Below are 12749 nucleotides of genomic sequence, written 5' to 3'. Positions count from 1 at the left end.
TTCTGCAGTATCAGTTCGTTGCCACATCTCTCTCACACATACACACACTCGATCACTAGTAAAGGCTGGGACTCTACTCCATCCTACAGCAATTTACAATCCAGTACAAAAGGCAAATATGCCTAAAGCTTCCATAAACACACACCAAGAGTAATTGCAAGGGTGCTTAGGGTCAGTGTAAAAAAGCTGACTCTCTCTCTCTATAGTATTATTCGCTACACCAAAGGCATATTGCTGCAAACTCTTGGTTTATATTAGGATATCTTACAAACATATACAGAGAAAAACAGATGATAACAGTTCTCAAGCTCTCGAATTTTTTCTTCCCCACTTTCCCTCCCCGAACACCCCAGAGACTGTAAATCAGCAGGGCAGGAGCGATTTACAGGGAACAAATTTATAGGCTCCAGCAGTGAGTGATTTTTAGTTTGAGGTTACGCTTCTCTTCTAGAGGGTAATTCTTAATGAAAACAACGAAATGACAAGGCATTAACAAACCAAAAGCTGAGCAGCGCTCGTGTCTTTGAGATGTTTACCAACAGATTTAGAAGGGGAATGTGGAGCTATGAGTGTGTCCATACGCCAGGTCCAGGCAGGGTGGGGCTGGGAGGCCTGGGGCGTGCTGGAATGCAGGGGTGCCTTCACACATACGGTCCCCATCATGCGAGCAGAATTAAAACTCAGCGTGAGCTTCAGAGGCGGCACTGTTTGTTCTCTTATTGCCCACTCACACCTCACTTCTCGTGCTGAGTAATGAAATCTGCCAACTCTGTGCAGCACCATAACCGCATCCATTCCATATTACGTCTAGTGTATAGAGACACGTTCCAAGGTATTCTCAGAGGTGTTTTCTCATAAAACACAGTCAGAGCATAAGATAAAATGGAATAACGCAGGTATATTAAATCAGAGCACCATAAAAAAGACATGGCTTCTATTTAAAGTACCAAATGCAGGCACTCATATAGGACTAATCAGAGATCAGACTGACCATGTTCCTCATCTCTCCTCTATTCTCCTCTCCTCTCCATGTTTCATCTTTGTTTTGATTTCTTACTCCTCCCTCCTCCCTTCAAACCATTCCTCTCTGAGTCCACAACCATCTGGAAATAATTCCCCAAATATTACAACAGGCAGACTTGGCCTGTTTGTTGATCTTGACAAGGAGTTATTCTCTAATTAAATATAAATTTCTTTCCCTGTTAATGGTATATTGATAAAAACACCCCCCCACAACCCCAACCCCACAACACACACATGCACAATCATGTCCAGTCATAAAAAAAAACCCTTTAATACTGAGTATTCCTTGATGGTTCTTTGAAAAGATCATGGATCTAGATTTCTAAAGCATGATATACTTGGAAACTTTTCAAGATGGGAAACCCTCTGCTGTTCATCTGTTCATCTATTCAATCAACTTCTAATCAATGTCTCATCCTCCAGACAGACTACTGAGCATTCGGAACGGTACGCATTATTTCAGACATCCTGCTAACAAAAGTGTTTTGGAAGTGAAATCACACTGAAGCTCTTTTTGCAGTTCAGGCATTTCAACTGCCATTCGATGGTCTATTTCCACTATAGATACAGGCATGTCGAGGTGAGCATGGCTGTTTTTTCATTCTACATAAAACCTGCTCAGCAGTTATTTCTGTTTGTACCCATGTGAGATATTTTCTTGTAAGCTTAAGGCCAACATTTCAATCTAGAAACCAACATTTTCTGAATATAGATAAATCTGTAGGAAATCTAACTATACTTGTAACTATATTTCACACGGCAATGGTGCTGCCTCTTGGTGGAGCAGCTTCTCCAGGGACAGGATTCGAGAAAATCTTCTTAAGGAAGGTGTTAAGAAAGTTCTTAAGATAAATTCTAAGACGACTGTAAGAATGTTCCTAAGTGCAAGTCTTGAAAAAAAATCTTAGGAAGTTCTCAAATATTTTCTTGAACACACAATTTTTTTTTCTTAAAAACAAATTCAATACTGCCAAATAATAAATATCAATTTATTTATCTTTTTTTTTTTTAAGTAGCAATCACTCCCTGATTATATAGTCGAATGTACAGGGTTTAAGATGTGTTCATTTAATGATATTAACCGTTATATTAGAATTTACTTGCCGTAAAGTGGAATTTGTCTAATCTGACATGGAGGAGAAGCAAATAAATAAAAACTTCAGTAGGCAAGAGCTAAAATTTTGTAGTAGTTATACATTATTTATTATATTGTATGTTACAAGTTTTATCATTTTGTAATGTTTAATATTTGAAAAAAACAATAAATTAATTTAAAATCTTACATTTTGGGGGATCTACTTTAAGAAGTTATTTACGAAAAAAAATAAGTACATTCTTAAGAAGAATTTTTGGGAGCACAAAAAATAATGAAGTTTTTTCTTAAGTTTGAAAATAAGAAGAAAATGGTGGTTAAGAATAATTTTTTTTTCTAAAGAATGTTTTGTGAATCTGGTTGCAGATTGTGCCATTGAATTGAAAGTATTTGATATGTTTCTCATTAGATGACGTGATTCTACATAGGCTTCCTTGTTTGAGACCACAACAAAAAATGTCAAATGCCAAAGCAATGCCATTTTATTTAAACGTACAACAATAAATGTGCACTTTTGCATATTACAGATTCTTGTTTACGACCGCTACATTGTTTGATGGACAGATAAGGTCCTCCTGTTCTGAAGGACTATGAAATCTTGGGCTTTCAAAAGTTTGTTTCTGTCAGCTTTCAGTAGCAGCTCTGGAGCGAGCCCTTTCATTGGTTCTTTTTCCCCAAAATATAACTGTAACCATACCATGAGATCCCAATGCACACATCTTCAGGCATGTACCAATAGTAAATTGTCTAAACATTTACTAAGGTTTATATTATCACAATATTTCTTTTAAAAAGTGATAATCATGTTGGGACAGCCTTGCCAAGCTTTTCATTCAGATGCCTTTCCTTGTCTTTACAGATGACGTCTTATCTTAAGTAAACATGTATAAATATGGTTTCTCTTATATTAAAGAGTAAGCTAACTAATGTGTCTATTGTGTCACATGATACTTGCCAACACAAACATGACTGTTAATCAAAACAGTAAAGGCAATATATACATGCTGTTCAGTTAATTAAGAAACATGCTTCAATTTGACAAATGACAAATGGCAAATTTGACATTTCTGTCCACCCAGAACATTTCCGTTTTCAAGAAATCCAGGAATTGCTTGTAAAGTGAACAGAATTATGGGCTTGTCTTCGCTGAGAAGACTACAGGAATGACTGCTTTCACAGTTTGCCAAAATAAAGTACAGCTGTCTTATGTTACATTCTAAATGAGATGGCCTTGATCTCAGAAGTGTATAATAATACTCTCTGAATAAAGCATGGTGATATTTTGTTAATATTTCATGATATTGTTACTGTGGATGAGACTGTAATTGGTGAAATGATGAATGTTCACAATAAGCGCATTATGCTTGGTGTCATGTCACGGCAAACTAGGACTCCGTTTCCCAGAATGCACCACAAACTATAGTCTGCACTTATACAGCGCTTTTTTAACCCTAGCGGTTCCAAAGCGCTTTTACACTGACTCTCATTCACCTATTCACACATACACACACTTGCAGAGCTGTCATGCAAGGCGCTAGCTTGCCATCGGGAGCAATTTGGGGTTCAGTGTCTTGCCCAAGGACACTTCGGCATGTGGAGTCATGCGGGCCGGGAATCAAACCACCAACCCTACGATTAGTGGACAACGCACTCTACCACCTGAACCACAGCTACTACAAACATGGCCGCCAACAACTACAACTCCCAAACTAACACACAGACTCTTTCACCTTCCCCAGAATACTAATCACACACACCTGTTCCCAATCACACCACACTTTAAAAGAGACTGATCATTCACTAAACCTTTGCGAAGTAAACGCTCAGTTGATCTGGTCTCTGTCTTTATCAAGCCATTCTATTGTGTTGTGATTCTGGTACTGATTCTGTTTTGCCCTTGACTCTGATTATCTGCCTTTACCTGCTCTAGTCTGTTTGCCTGATCATTTGACCTCTGCCTGTCCTTGTTGCCTTGCCCTTTGGATTATATTCTCTTCAATAAAAGCTCTTAACCGCACTTGCATCCATCCTAAACCTCATTACATGACACATGGTGACAGGGCGTGCTTGTTAAAGTGAAATAATCAACAACAGGGTGGCATGATATGTTACCACCTCAAAGTTTTATTTTCCTATAACAGTGTGCAATGAAGTGTTTTATTCTTCTTACACAACAGCAATTTACCAACGAGTACTAGTTAGCTCCTGTTATTGCTTATGTTATAATAGCTATAATCTGCCATCCCTTACATTAAATAAGTTAATAAAAGAAAATTATGTGACTGACTGCCAGCACTATTGTCATAGAAAATGACTCAACACATTCAAACCAATCAGATTTAGGAAATGTAGTGTTATATATTTAATATACTATGCCTCATGTTCAGCAGACGCCTTGTCAATACACACATTTTAAGAGCTAAGGCCAAAATAATACAGTTCACTGAGAAATGTGTACAGCATAGCACTTAATCTAATAGAATGTATCAACTTAAATCTAAGACATGTTTACGCAGAACCTCCTTTTAAAATCGATTTCTTTTTGTCTTTCCAAACCTATCAGCATGATGATATACATTACACATCTTCGTGCATCTTGCAGATGAACACTATATTAACACAATGGAGAAAACTCTGTGTTGGGGGGGAGGGGGTGTTGGGGGGTTCCTAAAGGAAGCATAAGTCTCATTCTGATGATAGAAATCTGAGGAGTGGACAGAGTAAACACTGAGCAGGATCCAATGTGTGAAAGTATGAGGTTTTCCAAAGTACTGTCAAAATATGTAGAAGGGAAAAATAAAGGAAACAGTATTTGGGAAAGTAACGGAAAATCTGATACAGAGATATATGGAAAGTACGCAAAACATTCCCGTCCACCTGACTGTTCTGTCCGCCATGTATTTTACGGTATGCGTAGTAAGACAGGACTAGAGCTGCTAGTCAACTAATCAACAAAGTAAATTTTGATTAAAAATAGTTACCAATTAATTATAAATATAAACAAATAAATGCCATTTGCTCCATGTTATGAATCACGTTATTGTGCATGCTATGTCAGTTCACACCATAAGTACTGAACCTAATTGAATCAATTAGTTTAAGTATCAAGTAGTTGAACCAATTGATTCAATTTTTTTCAGATTTTTTCTACTCAGTAGAAATATATTTTTTTATAAACAGTATGTTGTATGTCAAGACAACAAGTCACCAGCCTCAGGTTACTGGAAGTCGAACTTACAATTCCAAGCAGTGAAAACTTTAGAGCTAGCCAGTGAAGTTTGGTCTTTTTGAATCCATTATTTTTCTTTTGAATACAGGATCCAATAAATATGTTTGGTATACTAATGGATTATTCATTCGGAAATGTTCAGGGTTTCAGACAAAGTTTGACAGGGGTGCTGTAGTTTGTCTCAGACCCAACAGCTACTTCTATCTTTAAGACTGTATATTACAAGAGCATAACGGCAGTCTGTTACATTGTTATAGCAATGTGTCAGAGTGCGAGTGGGAAGACGGCTGTGTTACAGAACTACATGGTCTGTGTCATAATATGCAGAGCCAAAAACTGAGCAGCCAAGAGAATCTGAGGTACTGCCCAGAGCAGGAACAGGAAAACCAATCACATACTGCACATGTTTAACATAAAACACACACATGGTCTCCCGTCTGTAAAAACGCTTGCGATTGGGTGAATACAAGCTCACAAAGACTGGACTGGACACTGCCAAGAGAAGCGTGTGTTGTTATGAAACTGGTCCCTGAGGCGAAATGACTTCATGATCACACTAATGTGGTTACTGCTATAGTCAACATGAGAGTGCAGCCATGAAAAACCTACTCCCATCGTTCAATCCCAGACATGACTTTCCCACGGGATGCCTGAGAGAGAGAGAGAGAGAGAGAGAGAGAGATGTGAACCTGTTGCGTAACTGTTTCTTTTCATTTCAGCTTACAAATTGATTCCTTTTGTGCTTGCATCTTGTATCTTTGAACTGGACATCAGGAGAAGGGGAAATCCAAAATCACAGAATAGAGTAGCTGGGAGAGTTTAATGTAGCACTGCATTAACTTGTTCTTGAGACATTCCTGTGCACATGATGCCTCAGTTCAGCTTGACTGGGTTTCTCTTGGCAGCTGGAACTTTGCCACGACAACTAAACTCCCAGCCAAGAGAGCAACAGAGGCGCAAAAAATGATTTAAATTATAGAAAAACGTTCTGTGGCGCACAAGAGGGGACTCAGGCACACGGCCAAGGCAGGAAGTTGTTAATAGTTTCTTCTGGATTTCACCTGAATTTATCTTTCCCACTAGAATGATTTCCCTCACTCTATTCAGACGCTGCCTAATTTTCCCCTCTCTCCCTCCCTCTCTACCACTCCCACTGTCTCTCCTAGTCTCCTAGTCTTTCTTTCTCACTCTACTCTTTTGCTTCTCCTCTACTTTGCTCCATCTAGTATTTTAAAAGAATAGTCCCATTTTAAAACCTCAAAACCATATTCTATTGAGCGTTCAGAGTTGTTTTTCTTTTTCGCATTTTTAGTCAAATTCGTCAACAAATTATTTCCAGTAGACTCTAATAAATCATATATTAGTCGCATTTTTTCATTCATATCTTCCACCACTTTCTGGGAACCATCATCAACCAGGACCTCAACTGAGAACTGAACATCAGTTCTTTGCCTAAAAAAGCGCACCAGAGGATGTACTTCCTGCGGCAGCTGAAGTTCAACCTACCAAAGATAATGATGGTGCACTTCTACACCTCCATCATTGAGTCCATACTCACTTTCTCCATCACCATCTGGTACGCTGCTGCCATTGCCAAGGACAAGGGCAGACTGCAGCATGTCATTCGCTCTGCTGAGAAAGTGATTGGCTGCAATCTGCCACCCCTTCATGACCTGTACACGTCCAGGACCCTGAAGCGGGTAGTTAAGATTGTGGCTGACCCCTCTCACCCTGGACACAAGCTATTTGAATATAATAACTATTCGAGGCACTCCCCTCCAGCAGGAGGCTGAGGTCCATCGGACCAAACCCTCATGTCACAGGCGCAACTGGCCTCATTAACAATACTCAGGACCCACCATGGTCTCTTATCCACCTCCACAGACATTACACATTACATTAATGAACATCCCGACACTGTTGTTCCATATGCTTTACATTAACGCACACAACTCAGACTGCTATACTTTTTACTACAACTCTGAGCATTTGCACTGGCGCACTTTTGCACGTCTTGTACTAATGTACAGTTAATGTCTTTATTTTTATTGTCCTAAATCTTTATATTTTTATATTTATGCTCAGTTTACATAGTTTTTAATCCTTCTCATTTTCATAACTTTCTCTCTTGGTTATTCTATTAATATTATTTTATTTCTTGTATTTTACTATTATTGTTAAGCACCAGTACACCAAGAGAAATTCCTTGTACATGTAAATCACTGTACTTGTCAATAAAGGTGATTCTGATTCTGACATTAAGTTAAGCTAGTTCACATATTTAGAGAAAAGTGATGACATGCAGAAACATGCAGGTGCACAGCAGTACAACAATTCCAGGTAAATTTGTAGAATTTAGAACCATGAAATTAATAGCACAACTTTGGTATGTATTATGTGTATTACGTAGTTGCATTACCAATATCTTGAAATTTCGTCTGTGGTGGTGAACGAGAGGTCATTTCTGTTTTGTCTGTAACTCTAGAACATCATACTGGATTATTTTTCTTATTTTAAATACAGGAATACACTAAAGATTTCCTGACTACTGTATACATATATATATATACACACACACACACACACACACACACACACACACACACACACATAAACCACCAGAAACTCTGCTTAGCCAGACAAAAGTTATAGTAACACGTCTACATTATGTCCAGGCCTCCTGTCACATTTTAGGCCTTTTACTCCATGCATTATTAATCTCAAGGCTAGACTCTCTTTAAGCATGAATGGACTAAAAACTGTAAGTGCTTCAGTGTAATTATTCAAGGGAGAAAAACAATTTTTTTCTAAATTTCTAAATGTTACACTATAAGAATAATGAAGGCTTGCGCTGGTCATGGGACACTAGCACAAAGATATACTTTAGTACATGAAGAACAAATTTTCATATTAAAAGGGCATCTGCAATGGGTTGGCACCCCATCCACTGTGTCCCTTGCCTTGTGTCCCGAGTCCCCTGGGATAGTTTCCAGGCTTCCCGTAACCCTGTATAGGATAAGCAGTATAGAAAATGGATGGATGGATGTTATGGATGGATTAAAAGGGCATCTATATGGGTCAAAAATATAGTCCTGAGTCCATGATCTCGCAGTCATCTCTGCATGTACTGTATATATGGTTTGTTGGCATGATTTGGCTCCATTTGTCCCCTTAGAGCGAAGACTCACTGCAAATCATATAAAGTTCTTCAGCTTTATCCTATGAGGAAACATTTCTATCCTGATGGAACAGAGTCTTTCAGGTTGACTCCACCCCATCAACAGTGCACGAAGGCTCACTGAATGGTTTGATGAGGATGAAAATGACTTACATCATTTAAGCTATGACCAGTTCACAGTCACCAGAACTGGTCGAACCAATTCAATGCCTAATGGAGATTTTGGACAGAAGGGTTAGACAGTACTCTCCACCACCATCATTAAAACAATAACTGAGGAAATATCTTTTGGAAGAATGGCATTCATCGTTCCAGTATAGATCCAGAGATTTGTAGAGAATCTACCAAGAAGCTACGCCTTATTCTGGTTCACATTCCCTCTCAACTGCAACATGTTAAATGTAGTTTCACTACCACATGCCTTGCGAGGATACCTGATTCCAAAAAAAAATGCTCTTTTAAAATTGAAGACTGGAATGGTAAGAAAAATTCATGGTATGATAACAGTTGATTCATGGTATGATGACAACAGTTGATACATCAAGTTATTTCACAAAGAGGATTACATAAAATGACAAAAGACTGCTGCTGTAAAAGAATTCAAATTTTTTTGCCATGGGAAGTTGCTGAAATATTTTTAAGCAGTTAAAATATTTTTCTTAAAATGGTCGCTCTTCAGTAGTGAATGTATCAAAACAATATAGAAATACTTGTCCTGAAAAGAATGAAGGAAAACCATTTAATAAATCCTGGCGTTCATTTCAAAACGATTCTTTGACTCTGTCATCTGTACCATTATAGTGTAAGATTATTATTATTATTATTATTATTATTATTATTATTATTAATATCAACAAATATCAACACACCAGGAGCCCATCACACTCATAATAGTATCTGCTTGTTGCCACCCAAATAGTTCCTCCATGAATAAGCAAATGTCCCTAATATAGAAAGTGTTTTGCATCAACGTCAATGGCTAATCCTAGTCTAATAACACAATGTAAAAAGTTGGTTAATATTAAGAGTCTATCAGTTTGATAATGTCTGATATATTCAGTCAATTCAGCGAAAATGATTCTGCAGCTCTGCTCAAGGCTAAAGATTTCAACACAAGGCATATCATAAAAGCTTGCTCTATCAAGCATGATCTGTGTTGTGGTTGTGACACAAACATTTATTTGTGCACTTGGGAGCCATCTACCAAACACACATTAATCCTTATTTGAATCCCTGCCTCATTTTTTTTCCTATCATGCCCTACGTGGCTGTTTTTCTAGAAGGAATGACCAGCATCCGTAAAGAAGTACATTTCAGAGCCGTGTTTTTGTGTGTATGTTAAGGCTAAGTATAACATGAAGGGATAACTGGCTGAATTTAAGCTGCTCCTTCACCCCATGTCCTCGTCAAATGCTGACACGCACTCTCCAGTGGGACCTGAACTCCAGTTACCATGCTCTGATGAAAACAAATGTCCCTGCCAAATAATCTGCTGCCTTTCAGGAACTGCTTCAGTTATCTTGAACTTGTCAGAGCAAGGGAATTATCGCACAATTAGGCCACGATCCTAAGCAAATACAGGTGGGTTATATATTAACAAACCTAGTCTAGGCCTATGTACTAGAGAAGTTCGATAAGCTCATGGCGGGATTAAGGGCAAAGTTGGGGAGCTGCTTCCTCTGCTAAAACAAAAGGAAGTGGATAGAGGAAATATTCTGCTCTTCTTCAGCTTAGCAACACAAAGTAGCGTAGGAGGCGTCGTAGTGATTGCATGCCAAAACTGTGGAGCAGGAAAAGAAAAGAAGAATAAGCGCATGATTGATTTGACAGATGATCCTGATGAAGATGAATACATTACAAGGAACATCCCCGTGCAGTTTGTTTGCTGTTGATTATTATCTGACAAGAGTCCATTCAGCATGATTTCTGGATAGCTGTCCAGTGACCTCGCTGGCCACACAGATTTGTCTTGTTCATCTGGGTGAATCTCTTGCTTGTACTGAACTCTACTCCTATTCTAGGTCTAAATCTTTTGTGGACTCATAATACAGCCTTGTGGCATTTCACTCTCTTGGCCTGGAGATTAGTTACAATGGAAATCCCACTGGAGCCAATACATGTAAACAGTACAGCTCTTCATTTTCATTAACACCACTCTGTGACTGGACTCACCAGGTTGTTAGGACACTATTCATTCTGCTTATACCTCTTATATATATATATATATATATATATATATATATATATATATATATATATATATATATATATATATAAAGTGTGCCACAGAAGTAAAGCAGAGATACTTAGAACCATGGTTGTGAAAGAGGGGGGTCCTGCAATCTACTAATATTGTTAGTCAGAGGAAAGCCGTAATGAACAGTCATTATGCCTATAAATAATGTCAACTGTCAATGTCTAATGCCAATCTAAATGTAAAAAATGGGTTGTTTGTGGGGAAAGTACCAAAAGGTTGAGCTATTAGGGGTCCCTGACTGTAAAAGATTTGAGAACGCCTGACCTAGAGAGTGAGCTTAGTAGTCTTATTTAAGGGGAAAGAAACTATTCTGGTGCGCTCACGTGTAAAAATCTGTTTGAGGCAATAGAAGCACATACACACCCCTGTTAGTCTCCTTTATGAGTTCCCTTTCTCAACAGCTGTGTGAACAGTCTATAATAGATCAACTTGTTGGGGTAAGAGAGATAGTTATGTACTGCATATGAGTGCAACACAGCCCTGCTGAAAGAAAAAAACAAACAAACAAAAAAACAATAGAAACCCTCATCAATTCATTAAAAAGGGCTTTAATTGTTATAATAGGAAGTGTATTGGTTTTAATCGGAACTGTAATGGTCCCTATTGGTTTCTACTGGTAATTTGTTGCCTTCTATTGGTGGCGTGTTATGTCTAGTGGATACCATTAAGGACCAGTTTAATGGTTAGCTGATGGTTTATAAAGGTATTTGTAGTGGAAACCATTACAATTTCTGTAATGGTTTCTGTTGTTGTTTTTTTCCAGCAGGGAGACTACAACGCAACAGGCTCATTCTGTAAACAACAATTTGTAAACAGCAGTCATGCTGTACTGCCATAAAAGTCACGCGCACGCATACTTCTCCTATCTCACACGCCTGTGAAGGGAAGACATTTGACCAAGACAAAACCAACACCGACCTTGAACTCGGTTTAACGGCGTAACAAGTGATCCATCAGAGCTCAGAGGCGTCCGCAAACGCAAAGTAACAGAGCGCGGCTTACTTTGTAGCGGCGGCTTGCTGGCTGCGAGAACCGAGACGTGTCTTTGCAAGCTGAGAACTTTGTTCTCCAGTGTTCCCGAGCGATGGCAAATGGAGACGATCTCTCCTTCGAGTTCCTCCAGGATGCTGACGGACTGCCTGCATAAATCGGAGAGCTGTCTGAGGATGGAGCACAGGCTGAAGCCGCACACGTCCGCCAGGTCGGTGAACGGCGCTCCGCCGCTCCTCAGCGCGCTTTTGCACACGTCCTTGGGCGCGACGACGCGCTTGCAAAACGGCATCTTGTTTTCTTTGTGTTTACTGAACTGTTTTCAGTTTGTTGGAGGTCCGATCAGCGCGCGCTTTCCCCGCGCTCAACTCCGTGGCTGGCTCGCGAGTACAGTGCGGGCATCTTTCTTTCTTTTTTCTTTTTTTCGCGCGTTGCTGCTGATTGTCCACTGCGCGGAGCTCTGTTCAGCCTGCATGAGTCCAGAGAGGGAGAGAGAGAGAGGGAGAGAGAGAGGGAGAGGATTCAGAAGTCAGCGGCTTTACAGGAGGATGCAGTCCAGCTACAGGTACATGAGCTGCGGCCAAAAAACGCATACTACTAAACTAAATAGCATGTCAGGTTTCTGACCTCTGTAGTAGGGTATTACGCGGTTTTGGACAGCCACTGGAGCTGCTGTATTATTTTGACACTGTTTAATACGGTAGTGTGCGGTTTGGATGCACACACACACACACACACACATCTGAAACTGTGCAATAGTCCTCGGCTGCTTTTCATGCCCAATTGAACTTTGACTTTTTGCGCGCCGACTTTACGCATGCGCGAATCCAGGCTAAGGTGACTGCTACGTTGTCTTTCTGCTTCGTGCTTAAGACTGTAGATGTATTGTGGCTTACAAACACCACAAAGCAAACGTTATCCTGATTGTAAAGCAGATGTGCAGCCACAGCAGTGCTGTAAAGTGATGAGTCCTAGGGCC

General features: G+C 39.4%; 1 protein-coding gene across 2 annotated transcripts in view; it reads right to left on the bottom strand.

Moving 5' to 3' along the window:
• The window catches only part of nhsl2 (NHS-like 2), an 89506-nt gene extending 77039 nt beyond the window's left edge, over nt 1-12467 (bottom strand). Inside the window, exons 1-2 of one of the 2 annotated variants that reach the window (XM_053629303.1) lie at nt 12398-12467; nt 11783-12239 (exon numbers count right to left, since the gene is read on the bottom strand). In XM_053629303.1, the coding sequence (XP_053485278.1) occupies nt 11783-12062 (280 nt within the window). In that variant the 5' untranslated portion in view covers nt 12063-12239; nt 12398-12467. Of the gene's footprint in view, nt 1-11782; nt 12323-12397 lie in introns of those variants that run through there. The other variant, XM_053629304.1, reaches the window with a different exon arrangement.
• Nucleotides 12468-12749: the final 282 nt, after the last annotated feature.

This window comes from Ictalurus furcatus, chromosome 7, assembly GCF_023375685.1.
Source record: "Ictalurus furcatus strain D&B chromosome 7, Billie_1.0, whole genome shotgun sequence".
NCBI classification, from domain to species: domain Eukaryota; kingdom Metazoa; phylum Chordata; class Actinopteri; order Siluriformes; family Ictaluridae; genus Ictalurus; species Ictalurus furcatus.
Note: the sequence above shows the minus strand (reverse complement) of the source record. Positions and strands in the feature narration are given on the sequence as shown.